The 21,838-nt window shown below is 36.8% G+C and overlaps 1 protein-coding gene and 3 pseudogenes across 2 annotated transcripts; 2 read left to right on the top strand and 2 right to left on the bottom strand.

The window, feature by feature from the left end:
- The first annotated feature begins 1,130 nt into the window (after positions 1 to 1,130).
- On the top strand, positions 1,131 to 1,977 carry LOC147940843 (uncharacterized; annotated as a pseudogene).
- LOC104700586 (pumilio homolog 2) lies at positions 1,969 to 6,761 on the bottom strand. The gene is made up of 10 exons (XM_010416116.3): positions 6,328 to 6,761; positions 5,602 to 6,240; positions 4,092 to 5,446; positions 3,852 to 3,993; positions 3,654 to 3,761; positions 3,339 to 3,551; positions 3,141 to 3,251; positions 2,867 to 3,061; positions 2,603 to 2,777; positions 1,969 to 2,429 (listed from the first exon to the last, which is right to left on the bottom strand). Exons 2-10 carry the CDS (start codon positions 6,232 to 6,234, stop codon positions 2,383 to 2,385), a joined length of 2,979 nt encoding a protein of 992 aa, XP_010414418.1. The 5' UTR covers positions 6,235 to 6,240; positions 6,328 to 6,761; the 3' UTR covers positions 1,969 to 2,382.
- A 6,531-nt stretch (positions 6,762 to 13,292) lies between these two features.
- LOC147940842 (uncharacterized) lies at positions 13,293 to 17,475 on the top strand (annotated as a pseudogene). Its single transcript, XR_015561958.1, has 11 exons — positions 13,293 to 13,403; positions 13,563 to 13,652; positions 13,800 to 13,921; positions 14,047 to 14,214; positions 14,307 to 14,357; positions 14,444 to 14,607; positions 14,990 to 15,037; positions 15,114 to 15,170; positions 15,303 to 16,433; positions 16,581 to 16,718; positions 16,810 to 17,475. The product of XR_015561958.1 is annotated as an uncharacterized LOC147940842 (transcript).
- Positions 17,476 to 18,206: 731 nt separating this feature from the next.
- LOC147940841 (putative inactive L-type lectin-domain containing receptor kinase III.1 pseudogene) lies at positions 18,207 to 20,075 on the bottom strand (annotated as a pseudogene).
- Between the last annotated feature and the right edge of the window lie 1,763 nt (positions 20,076 to 21,838).

Below are 21,838 nucleotides of genomic sequence, written 5' to 3'. Positions count from 1 at the left end.
AGCAAAGCTCTTCTGCTTGCCTCCAAGCCCCAAACCCGGCAAACCAATCAATCCGTTAGCATCCCACTCAGAAGAAGAAGCACTAGTTTTCTCAGGCTCGAAGTCACGCTGCTTCATCTGATCAAAACCAGGTGGCTTAGAGAACAAAGATTGACTATCATTAACTTTTCTCCTATCCCCAACACCACCTATCACGTTGCTACTCCCTTTAAGCCTCTGAGCAACCCTCAAATCCTCCCTAGACATCAAAGGCGGTGGCAACCTCGGATTCAACTTCATATTAGCATAGTAATAAGACAAGTAAGCCGGATCTTTCCTAAGCTCCTCATCATCACAACCAAACCCATTACCCTTATTCCCTCCACCAAACTCCAAAAAAGGAGCCCCACCTCCGCCGCCGCCGCTAAAAAGCCCTCCAGCAGCACTAACAGAACCATCTACAGTCGGTGGAGCAGAGCCACTTCTATACAAGTTAAGGTCTCGCTCAAGCTCATCAGCTTCTTCTTGGCGTCGCTGCTGCTCACCGAGCAATACACCAATCTCTTGCTCATAATCATCCCCAAAAGATGAATCTTCGTTACCTCTATGCATCGGTCTTCTTCCCAGTTCCGGTATCATTATCACCTAAACAACAAAAACCCCCAAAACCAATTTATCAGATTATACTCATATACGCTGAACTCTTAAAAGAAAAATCATAAAGATCAAACCTTTATACCTTCACAGTATATACAATCCCCAAAAGTACTCTGTTTAGAGCTAAACCAAAGATCAAAACTTTATCAAGCAATACTCAAATCCGTTCCTCAGATTGTATCGATGATTTGATATTTCAAGTTACAGCTTGTTCTAAAGTAAAGAACCCTAACAAAGACTTAAGATTGAAAGATAGAAAAATGGGTTTTAGTTTTATAGTGATGTCAGGAAAAAAGAAAACCCTATACTGAGCCTATCGATAGAAGGATTGAAGAAGATCGAGAGAGAAAGAGACTGAGAGAGATAGATATAGAAGGAACTTTGAGATTAATAATTGTTGTATTGTATTCTTTTGCATAAGGAAACCCTAACATATCGGAGTCCCTTTAAATACAGACACACACACACATTCTTGTTAAACGACAACACTTAAGGCAGTGTAAGAAAAAGATACTTTCATTGGTCTCTTTCTCCCTTGAGACCCTCTCTCCGCTTAAGAGTCTTCATGCCACTTTGTCTTGTTCTATTAGCTGTGAAGTCCCCCAAGGTTTTAAAATTTGTTCATCTTCTCTACATCTGCAGAGATAGAGAATCTCAAAGTGGACGAACAACACCATCTCTCTCTCTTTGAAATTTCAGACCAAGAAACCAAAATCCTCCTTAAACCCACCATTTATATCCATTGTCTTCGTCTGTCCCAAGCTAAAAGATCTTGTCTTATACAATTCTTTGTCTTCACCAGGAAAAAAAACAAACTTTAGAGATTCTCTGCAACTCTAGAGGGTATTTTACAAGAGATCGCGTTTCTTCTGATTGTTATTCTTCTGAAGTAATTGTGTCTAGTGGTAGTCAAGATGGTGTTGGTTGGATTATACAAGTGCTTCTCTTTGTTGCTTTTCTTACTCACAGTTCTCACCCTTGGTGTAAATTTTATCCACAAAACCAATCTTATCCAAATCTCTTTGTAACCAAACCTGAAACCCGGTTTGCAAGTTTCTAAAACCGGTATTTGAGACCCTGTGAAATTTTGGCAGGTTGTGTACACTGGAGTGACAAAGTTTCTTGGGAAGACGAAGCAACAAAGAAGAATAAGAGAGGTGGGAGTAAGAAGGCAATGAGAACAGAAGCTGGACCAAGGGGTTTTGGTCAAAAGATCCGAAGACTGAAATGATGACATCGACATTGATCTTTGAAGATCTTTAATGATTTTGTTTGTAAGGTTGCTGTCACATCAATGATAACTTGATCGATATAAACAATAAAGATTGCAAATTCCAAAAACGAAAGAGTTCATCGTGAAATAGGAAACAAGAGTTTGATGAAACAAATTACATAGATGGATAAAAAAAGAAACTCTAAAAACTGGGATTGTCCTAAAAGCATGAACATAATCTCACTTCTACACATTTGGCAATGAAACAGCCATTCTCTTGTGTGAAGGAAACCCTAAAATCCTCACCATTTCTCAACCCATCTTTACAACATTCTCTGCTCACTCATCAGCCTAAAGAGGGATGTTTGGTTCTATGTATAGAAAACCGTAAGCAACTACACAATTTTACAGATTTTGCAGAGAAAACAAAGCTCTCCTACACAATTTCCCCGCAGATTATTTCCGGTTTAGATCTTACCTAATTCTCAAAACGCTATGGCAGAGCCATCCACCCTAGTTAAGCTGTACAGCACTTACGACATCTGAGGCTGGGTTAGAGACTGCAAAGCCATTCTCCTCTCTGCATTATAAGATAACAACCATTTACAGACAACGAATAGCCATAGAAATGCTTATTTTGTCTCTCTTTCTCAAACAATTATAGGAACTCTCTTCAGACATCAAGTATAACAACAGAAATAAAGACAGTTTGGGAGGTTTGTAGCAGAAAAAAGAAGAGGAACAAATGCTTACCTCCAGCAGCAACGAGTTTTTCAATACGTGCAACGACATGCTTTCCATAAGTGTATTTCTTTAAAGCATTAAGATGCACTTTGATGCGAGTAAGTATCAGCTCACGCTGTTGGTCATCGCAAGTCTCCAAAACTTTCTGCACTACATAGTTTGCAAACTGATCTTTCATCATCGCCTGTATATACACAATAAAAAGAAGCGTATGAGCTTAGAGTAGTTTTTTTACTTTCCCCCACAATCATCTGAAATATGTGTTGGACAAACCTGAAGAGGCTCATTTTCATCAGTTGTGCCCAGCATCTCATTCACTAGCAATTCCCGTTCCTCAGGACCTCCAAAAGTCAAACATTTCTCAACAACATTCGACGCAAACTTCTGCTGGCTCATCTGAACAATCTTCCCCGCTAATTCTTTGATTATCACAGTGCGCTCATCAGGCTTTCCGTGCTCCAATACATGCTGTCCGCAAAACGTGTATCAGTTCTGAGCAACCAATAAAAAATCAAGAGTTGCAGTAAAACTCATGTCTTTTACAAACCTGAACAACATAGTTTCCATACTGATCTTGGGCCAGCATACTAACAGTAGACAGGATCTCTTCCATAACCTTACTCTGTGTATCCGGGTCATGGCAGTGCTCCAATACCCTCTGCAACAGAAGATAAAAAAAAACGTTTTACACAGAAGCATAAGATCAAGAAAAGGTTACACATTTCTTATTACTAAAAGCAAGAACCTGGATAACGCGACACCCATATGGGTGGGTAGAGAGGGTCACAACATGGCCAAAGAAAGTCGAAATAATGAATTCGATGTTTTCTTCAGGCACACATTCAATGCACTTTTGAACCACATGGTTACCATTCTGGTCGCGTACGCATCGCATCACATGTCCATCAAGTTCTTTCACCATTTTAATTTTCTGGTCCAGATCAACCACCTCAATTGCCTACAAAGGTAAACACAGAAAAATAACGAAACTCTTATCTGTTCTTGAGAATCGAATATAGACTCATAGAGCACAGCAAAACAGGTGAGAACAAGAATTTACCTTCTGGATAACACGACAACCATACATCTGTAAGCTAAGAGGCAAAACATTGTCAAAGAGTTTATCTGCCAATTCTCTCCTCTGTGGCGGGAGTCCATGCTCAAAGAACTGTAGAAAGATAAGCAAAAGTCAGGAATCACTAATACTACAAGACCTTAATCCAAAGTAAAACAAAAGAGGAAGACTAAGTATATATACCTTCTGAATCACATAGTTGCCAAAAACGTCAGTCATCAGGGCAAGAGCTTGTGGCATGATCTCCTCATAAACCATGTTTTTCTCATCAGTTGTTGCTGTCTCAAGCTTCTGCTGAATAAACCGGCTACCATATTGATCCGCACTGATCGCCCAATACACAAAAACCCCCAAATACGCGTTAGATTTGGAACAAATAAAAACAAGCAAAAACAAAACAAAAAAAGACAGTCAAGGATATACCTGAACTCCACAACATGCCCAGCTATTTCAGAAAGTTCAAACCCTCTTGTTTTGTTACTTTTAAACTCTTCAAGCAATGAAGATCCAAAGCCTTCATCCAAACTAGCGTCCATGTGCCAAGAACCCATTACCCCTCCTGAATAGTTTCTTGTTGCAGAGGGATATCGCATATTAATTTCACCTCGTCTCATAGGGCTACAAGGTGACAAAAGAGAATTTGGCATAGCATGATGAGCCAATGGGCTACCAGGATATGACATGTTAGACCCAAATGTTGGACTCCCATAATAGCTATGGCTGTTAGGGCTCCCGGATTTGTAAGGGACACCATACTGTGATTTCTGAGCTCCGAGATAAGCCCTCTGGAGTTCAAGCATATTCATGTATGAATTACCCATAAAGTTTCTGCCCATTGCAGGGTCATTAAGAAGATCAAGCGAATCAACATTCTCAGAGAACCTCCCGTACTGATGATACATTGGATCTGCCATATGTGACTGAAGACCAGTACCTCCTCCCATCATTCTATTACTTACCCTGCCAAGATTACGTGATTCAAAACCTCCCCCATTAAGTCTGGAGTCCATTCCAGAAAATCCCAACGCAGAGTAATTATCATACATTGGGGAAAAGTTATTATTCCCATTCCCAAGTTGGTTAGCCATCATAGAAGCTACAGCAGGATTTAATGCGTAATTGTTCAGACAATAGTCTGGGCTATCAAGATGCTGGTAATGATTAGCTGGTCCACCTCCTCCATTATAGGCAGATCCTTGTGACCCTCTCATTTGTAAATTCCTCAAAGAACCAGTTGCCTTAAGGGGTTGATCAAATTTGTATGGGAACCCGTGTTGATTGACTTCGTTATGCCCACCTTGAAATCCAAACATATAGTTCCTGACCTTTTCAACGTCCTGCTCAGCCTGACCACGATCATCTAACCCACCACTGCCTGACAGGTTCATTCCAGCCTGACCACGATCATCTAACCCACCACTGCCTGATAGGTTCATTCCAGATAACGCATTAACGAGATCAGAAGACTCGTCGAGACCAGATGTAACACCGTTGAACGGGCTTTTGTTACTTGTGTTCCTCTTATCATTTGAACTCGCTCTTCCACTCCCAATAGGAGTGAGACAAGGACTAGGCACCCTAGCAACGGCCTGTGGATCTGGAGTTCCATTTCTAGACAAAGAAGAACCAAGAACAGCTGCATAACTGTATGGAGATGGCGCACCAATGCCTTGTGAAGCAGATGGAGACTGATTATTCGTGGAGTCCGCATTTTCATCAAAAGCATTACGACTAGCAGGACGTGAAGGCTGTTGTGTGACAGGATGCCCCATATCAGGCTGCACAAAAGCAATCCACATAAACAAGAATATTCAGGAGAAATATACACAACACATACAACAATCATTTTGAATGAAACACCATACATCTATAGACATTCAATGACAAGGGAAAAAGGTCAAGCATCATCGATAAAGAGTAAGGTGTCACCAACCTGAAAGATATCAGCAAAACTCTTCTGCTTGCCTCCAAGCCCCAAACCAGGCAAACCAATCAATCCATTAACATCCCACTCAGAAGAGGAAGCACTAGTTTTCTTAGGCTCAAACTCACGCTGCTGTTTCATCTGATCAAAACCAGGTGGGTTAGAGAACAAAGATCGACTGTCATTCACTTTTCTCCTATCCCCAACACCACCTAACACGTTGCTACTCCCTTTAAGCCTCTGAGCAACTCTCAAATCCTCCCTAGACATCAAACGCGGTGGCAACCTCGGATTCAACTTCATATTAGCATAGTAATAAGACAAGTAAGCCGGATCTTTCCTAAACTCATCATCATCACAACCAAACCCATTACCCTTATTGCCTCCACCAAAATCCGAAAAAGGAGCCCCACCTACACCGCCGCCGCTAAAAAGCCCTCCAGCCGCACTAACAGAACCATCTACAGTCGGTGGAGCAGAGCCACTTCTATACAAGTTAAGCTCTCGCTCAATCTCATCAGCTTCTTCTTGCCTTCGCTGCTGCTCACCAAGCAATACACCAATCTCTTTCTCATAATCCTCCCCAAAAGATAAATCCTCGTTACCTCTATGCATCGGTCTTCTCCCCAGTTCTGGTATCATTATCACCTACACAACAAAAACCCCCAAAATCAATATATCATACGCTAAACTCTACAAGAAACCCAAAAAAACATAAAGATCAAATCTTTATACCTCTCAATATATACAATCCCTAAAATTCTCTGTTTTAGAAACTAAAACGCAAAAGATCAAAACTTTATTTAAGCGATACTCAAATCCATTCCAGAGATTGTATCAATGATTTGAGTTTTTCATGTTACTGTTTGTTTTTAAAATAAAAGAACCCTAAACAAAGACTTTTAGATTTTGAGAGAGAGACAAAAAAAATTAGCTCAACTGGGGAAAAAAGTGGGTCTTTATAGTGTTGACGGAATAATACGACGGCGATGCCAAGAACCTTAGGGTTTTTGTGCTTTTTTATGATTTTTAAGTTTTTTAAACTATCGAAATTAATTACGGCGAATTAATAAAATTAGGGTTGGTTTGACTTAGCGATTGGATAAAGGGATGAGAAAAAGCATTAATTAATTAGAAAAAGAAAAATGAAAGTTTTGGAAGGTAACTACGAACCTTTTTTTTCTCGTTGGAACTGTTTTTAAGATCTTTTGAGTTTTGTCTTTTATGTTTCAGTTTGGGTCTTAAGACTTAGAGCAAGTACAGAACACTTATGTTACAGGATTTTTAAGTTCAAAATTAGTAAAAAGTACCTTAATTTGGTGTAACTCTTTTTTTTTTCTCAAGGATATTGCAATTTTGGATGAAAAAAATTTGTGTCATAAGTTTAAAGTTTATGAAAAGTTACTAATTTTGATTTTGGAATGTTCTTGATCAAATATGCGCGGGTAATTTTTTTTCGTCAACAACTTTATGCGCGGGTAATTTTTTTCGTCAACAACTTTATGCGCGGGTTGTTGTAAAATCAGTTACATTAACTAATTTTTAATTTAGTTAATAATTATAAAATTATTTTAAAAAGAAATATTTCCTAGGTCCCTGATTTTTGGGATAATTGAAAAAATACTAATTTTCTAATATCATTTTCAAAAATGCTCCATTTGTAATACTTTATTAGAAATGGCACTAAAAATATGATAAATATCCAAAAGTGTGTATTTAAAGTATGGATTAAAGTAATGAGTGAGAAACAAATTTTTGTCAGAGTTTTAGAAAAAAAAATCCACTTTAATTTTGAAAAAAATTACAGTTAATATTTGTGCATAATTTTTGTCTAAGTTTTAAAAACAAATAAATAAATCCATTTTAATTTTGAAAAAAAAAAATAAAAGGTATTTTAAAATAGTATAAGCATTCATTATATCCTTATTAATATAAAGTTAATTAATATATAAGATATGTGAAATTAAATAAAAATCAATTCAAATTTATTTTAATGGATATATAAAATATATCTAAAATCAACTATTTGTAATTACTCTCTAAAACACAAGATATGCAACAAATATCATTAAAAAGATCTTATGTAACTAATATATTTTGTAATCATAAATAATAATAATATCTATTTATGAAAATAAACTATTTTATGGATTACATTTATTGTTTAAGAAAAATTATTAAAAATTCATTTAGAAAAAAGAAACAAAGAAATTTCAAATTATATTTGTATTTCTAAATATTAATTACCCTAAAATAAGTATTTAAAACTCTAAACTTCAATAATTATAATTGATTGACTGTATTGTATTATTATATATTTATGAAAAATTGAATATTAATAAGTAGCTTTTTAATTTATTTACTATGAACAAATCTTCTATTGCAGAAGGAAATAAGTTATATGTCAGAAAATGTGAGAAAAACATAAAATTTAGTTATGTTTTTATCCAAAATTTTTAGACGATAAAAATTCTCTAATAGTTAATTATTTAAAAGACAACAGTTATGGTACATAAATTTTTTTACGGGTAGGAACGAGAAGAAACAGCACAGGACAGGACAAGACGGGATGGGACGAGATGTATTTACCATTCTAAAATAGTTACGTGTATGTTATATATGTGCAATAGTTTAAACTAAAACCAAATTAAAATATGATATTTGGATTTAACACTATTAAGCATACCGCTACCGCTTAACAAAAATTGCAAAACGATTATTGTAAATCTGTTACCATGCAAAGGATCAACGATGTCTAAACAACGTACTTATCTAAATATGTTTTAACATTTACCATGTAAGTAAACTAAATATACTACTCAATACTATTTAAAATTTTCAAATTATAATAAACACATAAACCAAAACATTTTATGCATTCAAAATATAAATAAATTAATTACAACATGTGTCATCCCGTGTTGTAGCACGTGTATCATCTACTATTAATTGAAAGATCTTTCAAAAATCATGAACTCATATAACTTATTTGGATTAATTATAGAATTATGCATTTTTCCAATGAACTTCCAATGTTATTCATGAACTTGTTTATGGTTGCATTCAAGATAAATTGATGAGATCTAGTGACGATGATGAGATCATGTGAACGAAATGGTGGTGATGATTATGAAATCCGGGTGAAAGAGACGGTTTTGAAGATAATTGGAATTTTTGATTTGATAATTGTTTGTGATTAGAGTTCATGTGTTCACAATATAATATCCTCTTAGGTTTAGATATCTTAATCCAAAATGAAATAAATTGATCCATTGAATTCATTAGATCTGAGATGGTGTTGGTGGTGCAACGGTTTTGTATTTTGGAGACAAGGAGTTGGGGTTGTAAATGACTAAGATGATGGTGATGAGCCATGATGGTGAGGAGGCGATGGAAAGGAAAAGAAATAAGGAAAGGAAGAAAAAAATAGAATGCCAAAACTGTTTTTTGCCTTCACAAAAAAATGCCTAAATCCAATATGACCGATAAAAATGTCCAATTTTAATTTTTTTTGGAAACAAATGCCCATTTAGATAAAAACAAAAAATCTTTAACTTAGTCACTTACACACTATATTTTTTTTCTAACTATTTTCAACATTTAAAAAAAAAAATCAGTCGATATCGCTTCTTTTAGGTGTTGGCAAAAGAAATGGTTAAATTTGTCTCACTTTTCTCTAATGATGATGATATCAATTATGATTATATTTATAACAATGTTTTATATTTCAATAAGGGTTTCGATTTATGTAAACTCAATTGAAAACACGCCTTAGAAAGTTTCACTTTTCTAACAAATTGGCAAGTACTATGTACAAATTATACGAGGCCTATCATTTTGATGATGTCCACGAAATTGCTGTCAATTTTCCACTACAAAAAAGTGTGATATTATATCATTTATTTTATATTTTTGCATCATATTCAAATGATGCAAAAATAATCTGCATCACTTTAATGAATGATTTATATTTTGTTGATGCAAATAATTTGCATCGGTTGAGAAAAATATTTGTATTGATTATTGTAATTGAAGTTATTATGTATCAATTAAAAAAACATGATACTAATTTTGCATCAGTTAATAAATGATTTTAATATTTGTTTCGGTTAGATCAAGTGATGTAAATATTTATGCCAATTCTATATAGCTGATGTTAAGATTATAATATCAGTTTTAATAAATTGTACTTTTTACAATTAAAATTTTAAATTAAATATAATTAATCGATAAAATTTTTGTTAGTTTCAAAACTAATTATAATAATTTTGCTGTTTTCAATAATCAATAATTATAAATAAAATAATTAAAATTAAATTTCATAGAAAACACAGATACATCGTTTGAAAATCAAAAACAAATCCCACAATCATAAGCTAATTTTGTTCTTAATTTACCATAGTCTTGAATCTCATGTTGAAAATCCTTTGGATCTTTTCCATCAATGGTGAATCACAGAGACATATGTCTCTATCTCCATCATGCCCGCTTAGCTCCTTCTAAGCCTCATAATCCTAGAAATATTAATTGACATCATCTAAAAGATATTTACATTGTGCTTTATGTTTTTATCCTTCTCACGGTCTCTCTCACCCTCCTTCAACGTCTTCATAAAAAAAAGCTTTGTTAAATGGAACACCTTAATTAGGGACAAACCGAGAACTCGCGACTCCATCTTCTTCACCTCCAACAATTCCTCACAGCGACTTGATGACATGGTTTTTATGTTCTATTGTTTTGGGATTTTGTTCTTCTTGGGTGCATTTGGATGGCATACAAAGGAAAAATCACTATAAAGTTATAATAAAGTATGTTGATAAAAGAAAAAAGAAGATGAAATGAAGAAGAAGAACCGAAGAAATTATATTAAAAAGGAATAAAAAACTGTTAGAATTAGATAGTGCAAAGGTAACGTAGAGGAGGGTATTGAACTTATGTTTTAGAGGATTTTGTGGGATTTTAATATTTTAGAATTTTGCAAGATTTGAGTAAGATTTTAGAAAATTTGTGTAATTTGTTAGAATTTTTATATTAAGAAAATAAAAATGAAATGACAATCTGTGAGATTTTAGAATGTGTTAAAACACACCATCGTCTTTGTTTTTGACATCATTGATCATTTGCGGAGATAGAGTGATATCTTCCGGTAGACACTGCTGATTGAGACGAGGTCGGTCTCATTAAAACGATAAGCCTTGGGGCTTCAAATTTATATGCATACCAGCTCTGGGTTCCTTCTAGATCGGTGGCAAACTGCTCTCCAAGTCGTGACAGCGAGCTGATAGCTAGGGTTTCGAATATGATGTGTCTGTTCCGGAGATAAGGTGATATCCTTCGGTAGATACGTCGGTTTGAGTTGAGGTCGGCCTTTCTGGAAAGATGACACCAAGAGCTATCCGTGGATAGGTTATGCGTAATCTGATTCATAGTATTTTGTCCGGAAATCGATTTTGAAGCTGACTGATGCGATAAAGACGGATCTGTGTTTCAACAGATTGAGTACGCTGCAGAGAGACGGCGATATCTCTCGGCTAACAGGTCCGATCAACATGAAAATGGGTTCTATAGAAAGCTGATTCTCGGAACGATCTATGAGTAGGTTATTCAAAACCTGGTTCATCGTACTCAGCTGGGAAATCGATCCTGAGGCGGGCCCAAACACCTTGGAGTTGCCGGGAATTCGCCTTGCAAGGAGGCGGTTCGGATGGTTGAATTTAATCTTCTGGTTTGTCTTAGCTTTGGTAATAGAGAGAAAAAACGTAGAACTCTTGGTGATGACCAGTTGCAGGATCGTTACTTAGGCCAATTTAGGTGATGACCAGTTGCAGGATCGTTACTTAGACTAACCAGTGCTATAGCCAGTTGCAGGACAAAAGCTTTTAAGAATTTTGGAAATCCTTCAAAGTTCCATCTTAAATGGTGTGATTTTATAAGTCACATTTTTCAACTAAAAAACAAAAAAAAGTCCCTTAAAATCATTCAAAGTAGCTCTTTTAAAAGAAGTTGTGATATTTTGAATAACAGTAGATTTTAAGTAAGTTTTACAAATTATGGATTGAATAACAAGAGATTGTGAATCATTTTAAATGATTTTACATAAATGTCAAGTTCAATAACATAGGATTTCAAATCCTAAAGGTTTTTAAAAATCATCAATTGAATAACAAGTGATTTTGAAAATACTTTACAATTTTCTAAAATATAAGTTGAATACCCCCCTCTTAGATTTTTAGAGATATTTAGGAGAAGTTAGGATTCTATTTTTTAGGAAAATTTGCAATTTGATTCACTTAATCGTGGGAAAATGGATATTCTGTTTCCAACAAAATAGTAAATTAGGGAGATAATTTTTTTAAAAATAATTAGAAAGAAAAGGATTTTTTTTGGTTCCGCAATTATAAAAAAGTGATGTCAAGCCATAAGAAAATGATGCTAAATTACCAGTTTTATAAGAACCAATACAATTTTTTTTTCTTATGTAATTAGTATATTTATCAGTATCACTAAATGGTGATGTAAATCATATATCATTTTCTTAAGTGATGTTAATATAAATTTATAAATAAATCAATTATTTAAGTGATGTAAATTTATACATTTATATCAATATGTAAAAGTGATACAAATTAATTATTATTTACATCAGTTTTAATCAATTGATGCCACACAACTTAAAACGGCATCAGTTCGAATCTGCTGGATGACTTTTCCTTGCTCAGATCCTTCTTCCATGCCTTCACTCTTACCAGGATCCCTCGTGTGTCCAACGTGAGAGCAGACTGTCTTGCTCGTTCTTCGAGATCTTTAATTTCTGAAACTTCTTTTGTAATCTCTTTTCTTCCTGTTTGGGCAACCAATCTTGGAGTTTTTTTTTAATTTAATTTAATGTTAGGTTAAAAAAAAACGGCATCAGTTATTGCAAATGATGTTACATTTTTAATTTTTATATCAATTATAAATAAGTAATTCAAATTTGTATCACTTAGTTTTATGATACAATTAAGTGATTTAATTTAAGTTTTTGTTTGTAGTGTTCGTTGTTGTTGTCATCACCACCAATATTTGTTGTTGTTTAACTCACCGAACCAATCAAAGTCTCAACCAAACTTCATAAACAAAATATTGTCTACCTCTACCACTACCACTATGATAGTTTACTTCAATCCCTTCCTCTCATTTGTAACACATTTAAAACTTAGCATCTTTTTCTTATTAACTTCATCCTATCCTCCAACCCTACTTAACCTTAAACTATTTTCCGTTGTAATTAGCATAAAACTCTCGTCTCTCGTCCTCATACTGTGTTTTGTTTTAGAAACAAACTCTCTTTCTCGTTAATAACCGTTTACGCAAAAAAATGTTACTCTTACTATGCAAAGTACATATCTCGTTAAGTAATCACTTGCAAAAGTTGCATGTTTCAATAACAATCTCTTTTATCACTCGAGATCAATAGACCAAAGAGTAGTAATTAAATTGCCCATAAAAAAATATAACTTACTACAGAGTTGTTTTGGGCTAATGCCTAATGGGAATGCCCAAACCAATAGGTTTAGTGTATAAATTATGATGCTTATGGGGCCAATTGAAACCAAATACTATCACAAATGGCACTAAAGTAATATTCTGAAGAATCTGAGGGTAATAATGGAAAAACAAAATTAAGTATCTCATCTCATTGCTAGGGCTCGTAAACTAAAATCTCTTCAAAAATCTTTTCGGATTACTTCACAGAAGCACAAAGTCTCTCTTTCAAGCTTCTTCGATCTTTGCTTCACCAAACCCTAAAACATGTCCGGCGATTTTTCCGGGTAAGTTTTTTTTCCGATCATCTTCTTTCTTTATTACTGTGATTGATGCAATTATCTCTTATAGATCAGATCTTAAGCTTTCTTTTCCCGTGGCTTTGATTTGAATCTCATAGGTTTCTGATTACGTTCTTATTCGTCTTTGTTTTGGGTTTCTTTTAGGGTACTTCCGCCGAGCAGGATACTCGGTTCTCTAACAAGCAAGCCAAATTGATGAAGAGTCAGAAATTTGCTCCGGAGTTGGAGAATTTGGTCAGTGTACTTTTCCAATTTTAACGAATTTGTGAATTCGATAATCAAATTGGTTCGTTGAATTACTTATTAGTTGAGATTTCACTATAGTTTGGAGGTTTTTTTTTTTAATGGTGTATGTTTCTATGCTTTGCTTGGTGTTAAAAGGTGGATGTGACCAAAGTGAAGATGGATGTTATGAAGCCTTGGATTGCGACTAGAGTCACTGAGCTTCTTGGTTTCGAAGATGAGTTCTCATCAACTTTATTTATGGTCTGCTTGATGGGAAGGTATCTGATAACTGTACTTTTCTTTTCCTATTCGTTTGTCATATCGAATAATTATTGGTTTAATCAAGTGAGCTTTATTGTTTTTTGTTAGACTACTATCTGATTGAACGGTGTTACTAATGTAGGTAGTGAATGGTAAGGAGATTCAGATATCGCTAACTGGATTCATGGAGAAGAATACTGGCAAGTTTATGAAAGAACTCTGGACGCTTCTTCTAAGCGCACAGAATAATTCAAGTGGTGTTCCGCAGCAGTTTTTAGATGCTAGAGAAGCTGACACAAAGAAGAAACTGGTATTCTTGAATAGTCATTTTGAAGTTTGGAATTGATGATGAATTACTTTCCTCTCTCCTGCTGTCTCATGACTGTTTTACTTTTCTGACAGGAAGCAGCAATGCAAAAAGCAAACCACGAGCATGATTCATTGAGGAAAATAGTAAGACTAACTTATTCATGCTAGAGTTTCAGTCTATATAGATGCTCTTGGTTTTAACATTCGACTGTTCTTTTCATGTTATTCAGATAGCTTCTGCAATTATTAGGGTTCATGTGCTTTACCTCAACTACTGTAGGACAGCAGCGTTGATCTCAAGGGGAAAAATGGGATGGAGAAAAAAACCTTCAAGAGATCTTCCAGAGGATGGGAGAAGGGCTGACGAGAAGAATGGTGTAAAAGAAACGAGAAGGTTGAGTTCTCTTGATGCTTATGTTTTCATTACCTCTCTTGTCATTTATTGAAACTAGACTAGATAGAGAACCTCTGGTCTCTGGTCATAACTGTATCCCCCTGTGTTCTTTATCATGGTATGCATGGAGTCTGGAATGTGTGATATTATTCTTGATTGAGTCCATCCACTTGTTGGTATGTGGATCATCTCTATTAAATACTCCTGGCACAGTTTTTTAAAGTTTTTCTGTAAAGGGCTGTTCTGGGTCTTCTAACCTTTTAGCTTTTTTAGTTATGCTACTGGTGCTTTGCATGTGCATTTGGTTTGCTCGTTCTCCAGAAATCGGTTTGTAGCTAAGATTATGATGTGAGTGGGTTTTGACATTGCCTCCTTGATGCAGGGATCTGATATCTCCACGTCGCAGAGAAGCATCCCGCTCACCCCTTAGGTAACTTTTCAATAATTTTGTTCTCTGATACCATTTTATCATATATGTGAGTATATATTGATTGGTTGCTTTGCAGAGGGTCACGTTCTAGGTCTATCAGCAAAACAAATTCAGGCTCTAGAAGTTATTCTGGGTACTGATGCCTTCCACAATTGTTTTATTATTCCTAAGAAATTGTATCCTGTGATGTCCAACTTGCTAGTTCTGTATCAATTATTTCCTGTAAGTGCGGTTTTTGCTGATGGCTGATCTACTTCTGCAACAGTGAACGGAAATCCAGGAGCTTATCACGATCATCAGATGCCTCCATCTCACCCAGAAAGCGGAGATTGTCGAATTCAAGGCATAGATCCAGATCACGTTCCTTGCGTAGGTCTCCGTCTCCTCGGCGACGTAGGATACATTCTGCTTATGGAAGCAGGTCTCGGTCACCAATTAGACGTCACAGGCGATCTACGCCTGAGAGACGCCGTCAGTCACCACCCCTTTCAAGGCGTCGCCGGTCTCCATCACCCTTTAGGCGGCGCAGGTCACCATCTCCGCCTGCAAGGAGACGCAGGTCACCAGCCCCGCCTGTAAGGAGACGCAGATCACCATCACCACCTGCTAGATCACGCAGGTCACCTTCACCACCTGCTAGGTCACGCAGGTCACCGGCTAGTACATCGCCGATCTCCTCTGCCCATTAGAAGGCGTAGGTCTCCTTCACCACCAGCTAGAAGGCACAGGTCTCCATCTCCACTCTATAGGCGCAACAGGTCGCGGTCACCACTGGCTAAGCGAGGAAGGTCTGACTCACAGGGGAGGTCTCCCTCACCGGTGGCTAGGCGCATGACACCTACTGGGGCAAGATTGCCTACACCACCGGCTGGGCAAAAATTGCCTTCACCACCTCCTAGGCGTGCAGGATTACCTTCGCCGATGAGGTTTGGAGGATCTCATGCAGCCAACCACCTGGAATCACCATCACCCAAGTCACTGTCCCCTCCCGGTGAGAAAAAAGTGGGTACCATCTCCACCTGTTAGACGACGTAGTTCACTGACTCCTGCCAAAGAGCGAGGGCTCCTTGTCCCCAGCTGGACGCGGTGAAGGAGAATCCCCTTCACATGTCAAACATAGTGGATCTATGTCACCTGTTAAAAGTCGAGGTAGATCTTCTCCTTCATCTCATGTCAAAGCACGCTCTCCTGTTCGGCGCAGGTCACCAACACCTGTCGACCGGCGTCGTCGAAGATTTCGATCAGCTGACAGACGTAGGAGACGGTCTCCATCCTCGAGTAGATCTCCTTCTAGGTCGTTCTCACCTCCTGTTCGCCGTAGATCTCCTTCTCCAAGTAGAAGAAGGCAACAGAGGGACAGAAGATCTCCTGGACATCCATCTGAAGAGCAAGATAGGTATGCTCTTGATGACTCCATTTATCATTTTATTTGTGCCAATGCCTTTTAAAATAAGGTGGTATAAACTGTTGTAAGTTACATGCAGATTCTTCTTATCAGTAGTTATTAACTCCTTGACCATCTTTGCTTTCGCATTGTGTATAGAGAGGACGGGATTCAAAGTTCCAAGCTATTAAAGAGAACTGCAGTGCAGTTGCCTGATATTGATAAGAGGGAAACAATACCGGAAAAGGTGCCAGAAGTTAGGCGTGCAGAACATGTGAAGGAGCAAGAGAGGAAGAGGTGTGGTTTTTTTTTCTTTTTCTTTTCCGTATGATTTTCTTTTGATTTCAGATTTCATGTTTTGATAAATGTTTTCTATTGAATTTCTTAGCAGTGATAAGATACCAGAGAGGCGTTCCAGTAGAACCCATGGTTCAGAGATGCCCCCAGTTTCACCTAAGGAATCGCTTAGAGTAGAAAATTCAGAAGGAAAGAGTCAGCCTCTTTCTAATAAGGTGAAGGGCAGTGATCAGGTTGAGAAAGAGGATAACAGCGACTTGGATGCAAACCTTTCCTCTGATTCTAAGGAAAATATCAGACATCATACTACGGATAGAAAGAGAAGAAAGGAGAAAAGGTCTTCAAGGGAAGAAGTATCCTCAGATGATAAGGGCAGTTCTGATTCTGACCTGGAAGATAGGAAGGAGGCTAAAAGGAGGAGGAAGGAAGAAAAAGAAACGAGAAAGGAGGAGAAGAAACGCAAGCGAGAGGAGAGACGTCGTAAAAGGGAAGAAACGTCGTGGTGGGAAGCTGAAACATAAGAATCAAGAGCATTCTGATACTTCAGAGGGCGATGAAGCTGAGACCTATCCTAAGAATAAAAAAGGGGAGTCAGATCCAAAGAGGCTTGAGATTGAGTTGCGAAACAAAGCACTCGAGTCACTGAAAGCAAAGAAGGGCATGAGCCACTAAATCCTTATCCACCTTTATTTGAACAGCTTTTTTAAGATACAATGCCATGCTAGATCTATCTTTTATGTGTGCTTTTTCTTACGTGTTCCAAACTTTCTTGTGGGTCTGTTTGTTGGTGGCAGCAAAATTGGACAAGTGACAATTTCTCTGCTATTCTTGAGTGCAGACTTTATGCAGACATTCATGGCTTATGTTCTGGTAATAGTTTCTTGCATTGAGTAGATTTTTATGACAATTTGGTATTGTGGCTGTCTGGGAATCATTATGTTTGAGTTGATAGAAGAATGTTCATGCTCCGTTTGCGGTTGCTTCTGGTAACTACTATTGTTGTGGATAAATGAAATGCCATTTTATACTGAAACTTGGTTGTACTCTGGGATTTGTTTATAGATGAGTATAGTGTCAACTACAGGACTTGGTTAAGAAAGTGGCTATATAACAGATCCTCCCATTTGTGCCTAGACCCAGTCAGGTGAAGTGCAATGCAACAATCTCTTTTCCTACGATCAGATTTGTGGAAACCGACTTTTCTGATCTCTATTTTGCTGTTTGTATACTGATGGTTGCATGTTGGGGTTAACCATCTTCTGTTTTCTGCTTGAGTTATCTGTAAACGTATATGCAATTGCAAATTTTCTTCTCTTTTAATCACGAAAACAATTTATTAGAACTTCGAAGCAAATTATCTTACAGTATTGGTACAATTTTTAGATTTACATCATGTCTTGGTCCAATCATTATTCACACTACCAAAACGCAAACGCTTCAATAACAATTGTGTTCGATATCACTTTATGAGTCGTTTTGAATGCTCTGTTAGACTCCATAGAAGAGATAGTCATCATGAGGGAGTTGTTCTGTACCGTCGAGAAACCGAAACACGTGCTTCATCATCGGCCTAACTCTGAGATTGGTTTGCACAGAGAAGTCCTGTTTTCAGAACCACTAACACTTCACGAGCCACCAAGTGTTCTCGATTAATTCTTGTGTCGCATCTCTGTAACAGATCTCCATTCTTGAACCCTTGAAGCACCAAGTTCACTAAACTGATCTCTTCAGGGGGTTTTGTCGGCTCTATGGCTTTCCTTCCACAGACAATCTCCATCACTAAAACTCCAAACTGAAACACATCTGTGTCACGTGTAGCCTTTCCCGTGTTGACTAGTTCTGGTGCCATGTGTCCGAGGTGCTGTCTCTGCTTCCTTGTCCATAGTCTCCTAGTCGGGAGTTTAGTTCTTCGTCTAAGAGCACGTTGCTGGCCTTGACGTTTCCGTGGATTAAGGGTTTTTTGACCTTCGCCGTGAAGGTGTTGAAGCGCTGCCGCAATCCCCTTTATGATACAGAACCGGTTCTGACCAAGTGAGAACTGGTCGGTCGTTGCTGAACAAGAACCGGTCTAGGCTTCCATTAGAGACGTACTCGTAAACAAGATACATCTCGTTTCCTTTGCTACAGTAACCATGTAGATTAACAAGGTTTCTTGTTTTGTCTTTGAGAACGCGTCGATTTCGGCAATTAAGGTCATCTTTTGTTGCCTTGTGATACACGTAATTCTTTTCACGGCGATTATCTCTGTGGGAGCAAGCTGCCCTTTGTAGAAATTCCCAGAGTTTCTTTCTCCCAAGAGTTTTAGAGCTGTCGAAACCTCCGGTTGCGCTTGAAATCGTCTGGTGGGAGAATTTACGAGCACCTCCGGTGAAGAATATTTGTTTTCTACGGAACACCCAAAACCCTAAGAGAACTAGGATCATGATTGCAACGGTTGCTGTTGCAGCGCAGATAACGATCAGCTTCGTGTTGTTCGAGTCTTTCTTGACTGAAATGGGAGGATTTGGGGACGGAGACAATGGACGCGGCGGGTCTGGAAGGGAAGGAAGCTTCGTGATATCAAAGTCTGGTGCGTTCCCCTCGATGTTGAAGCTCCAACCTAGAACCAGATGTGAGCTTGATACAGTTCCCGTGGCCGCAGAGAATCCAACGTGATGCTCTTGGGAGAAAATCCCAGAAAGATGCAATTTTCTCGAGAGAAGAGGTGAACTCGGCTTCGGACGATCTAGAGGAGCCAATGTGACATTGATCATCATCTCTCAATCCAGACTCTAATTGGTTTACCACTCGCCAGCCTCAAGCTTATATTCTTGGCCTCTCGGTCATCAAAATATGCAGCTGGTGCAGACTCAATGGAGGTCACGCCGTTTAGGTCAATACCAACATGGTTATCATCATATCGTTTAACTCAACGGCCTGCACAGTATCAAATTCAACTGCAAGAATGCGATTTAAGGAGTTTCCATTGTTGGAGGTGTTGAAGAGGCCCAGATAATTGCTTGGAAAAGCCCCGCTGAAGTCCATAGAGGGTGAAATGACGAAAGCTAAGCCGTGGCCTGGTGCACCGGTTCCTTGAGTGATGGCAAAGACGAAACTTGTGGAAAAAGAAACCGAATTCGTGGAGTTGGAGTTTGACAAGGGTATGGGAAAACCATGAAAAGCTTGACCTATTTGCCTCATTGATGCGTTCGTCAACTCCAAGAGGCCACTGGGGTACACCTTGGAGGAGCCGAACTTGAGTAGATTAGCCTCGAGGAACCCATGGTTGAGAAAGTTGCTTTCTCGTTGACTCGAGCCACAAGAAACTAGGTATAATAAGATGATTATTGCTAGAGCTATAAATTTGGAGGTAATCATTATAGATGGGCGTTTTTAGTATTTGAAGTTACTTTGTATCAATATATGTTCTTGCTATCCTTTTTATAGCTTCAAAAAACTCTGACCTTTACATATTCAAACCATTTTGTTTATACTAAGAAGTTATACAAACTTGAGTTGTGTATTTGACTTTCTATGAATTGCTAAAGAAACCTTTTTATTAATAACCTTGAAAATTTCATTCGGACTTTCCTCAAAATTTCTTCTCTGATAAAAATAATTGCAACAATAACGTGGTCAGTGTGGACGAAGGCGTTGGCCGTGGTGTTAGTCACTATCCGATATAATATTTGATGAACATCAGAACATAAGCAATGAACTTATAATATTACTATTCATATTCATATTATAAAGGAATATGCTATCAAATTAATAATTTCGAATTGAAGACGAAGAAAAAGAAGACTTGACCATTCAATTCTTAGTTTGGTTCGTATTGTAAACTTGCGGAGTTTGATGCAAAGATTATATATATTACAAAATCATTAAGAGAAGTTTTCATGCAAATCCTATTTGTAGATGCATTCACATAAAGTTCTATAGATTATGTAAACGAGGAAATCTCAACTTTCATCAAGTAAGAAATGTGTGTACTCAGCCATAAGTCTTATACATTTTCTTTAACAATTCTAACTATTAATTGAGTATGAGTGTATGAACACATACATTCATATTAGACTAGTGCACACATATTTATTTTCCTTCGGAAATTTCGTAGGAAATCACACTATTTTCTTGTAGTATATAATTATGATTGTTAAATCCAACGAATATATCTCAAACAATAAATAATTTAGTTTCAATTTACAAAAATGATCTAGGGGTTGATTGCTTACCTGCTTAGCATAACGGTTTAAGTATATACAAGCAAAACTAGGTAAGAAAGAAACTTATCAAATAAAATAAAAAACTTTATCGGTATACAGTATTAATTAAGTATGTCTAGGGATGAGCCAAGAAAGGTTTTAATTGATCCATTTCCATGTCCTTTTTCTAGTGTATCCAAATTGGTATTATATTAATGAAACTAAACACTGTTGATCAAGTCTGAGCAATTACAAGATCGATACAAGTCTGGATAATTAAGTATTCTGTCAAAGAAAAAGAGAGACGTTGGACGAGTGACCAGAGCCAGTGCAAGGGAAGCTGTGATAGGTTTGCTTTTGGCCAAAAAAAAAAGAAAAAAAAAAATCAATACATATTTGCTTAACAATAAAAAAATATTTTCTCCTAAGTGACATAACAAAACATTATTTAGATTAGATATCACAATATTTCTAAAATATTAAATTTCCCGAAAGAGCACAAATATTGTCAATCTACAAGAATATTTCCCAAAACCAGAAATTATTATTTCCACTTACACACAAATTGAGTATACCATTCTAGTCTTAGACTATATGTAAGAGAAGATTTTACTAACTTTGCCTAACAATGTGACATTTGACATTCTATTTTCGTGACATATGTCATTCTCATTGATTTTAAATTTAACATTTTATTCTTTTATTTGATTTTATTTTGTTTGTATTTTATGTGGTGTATAATTTATCTATCAAAGTAAGATCTTACACTTTTTTTCTTAGAATACTTATCAGTTTTTTTTTCCAAAAAACGAAACTATAAATAAATTAATTTATCTTAATTATTTAACGAATATACAATATTCAATTAACTTTGTTGTAACTAATTGTCCTATTACTATAAAATGGTTTCATAAATTTCAAAGTAAAAACTGAAAC

Source organism: Camelina sativa, chromosome 7, assembly GCF_030686135.1.
Source record: "Camelina sativa cultivar CO46 ecotype springtype chromosome 7, ASM3068613v1".
In the NCBI taxonomy this organism is placed as follows: domain Eukaryota; kingdom Viridiplantae; phylum Streptophyta; class Magnoliopsida; order Brassicales; family Brassicaceae; genus Camelina; species Camelina sativa.
The sequence above is the reverse complement of the archived record's forward strand: the minus strand, read 5'-3'. Positions and strand labels throughout refer to the sequence as shown.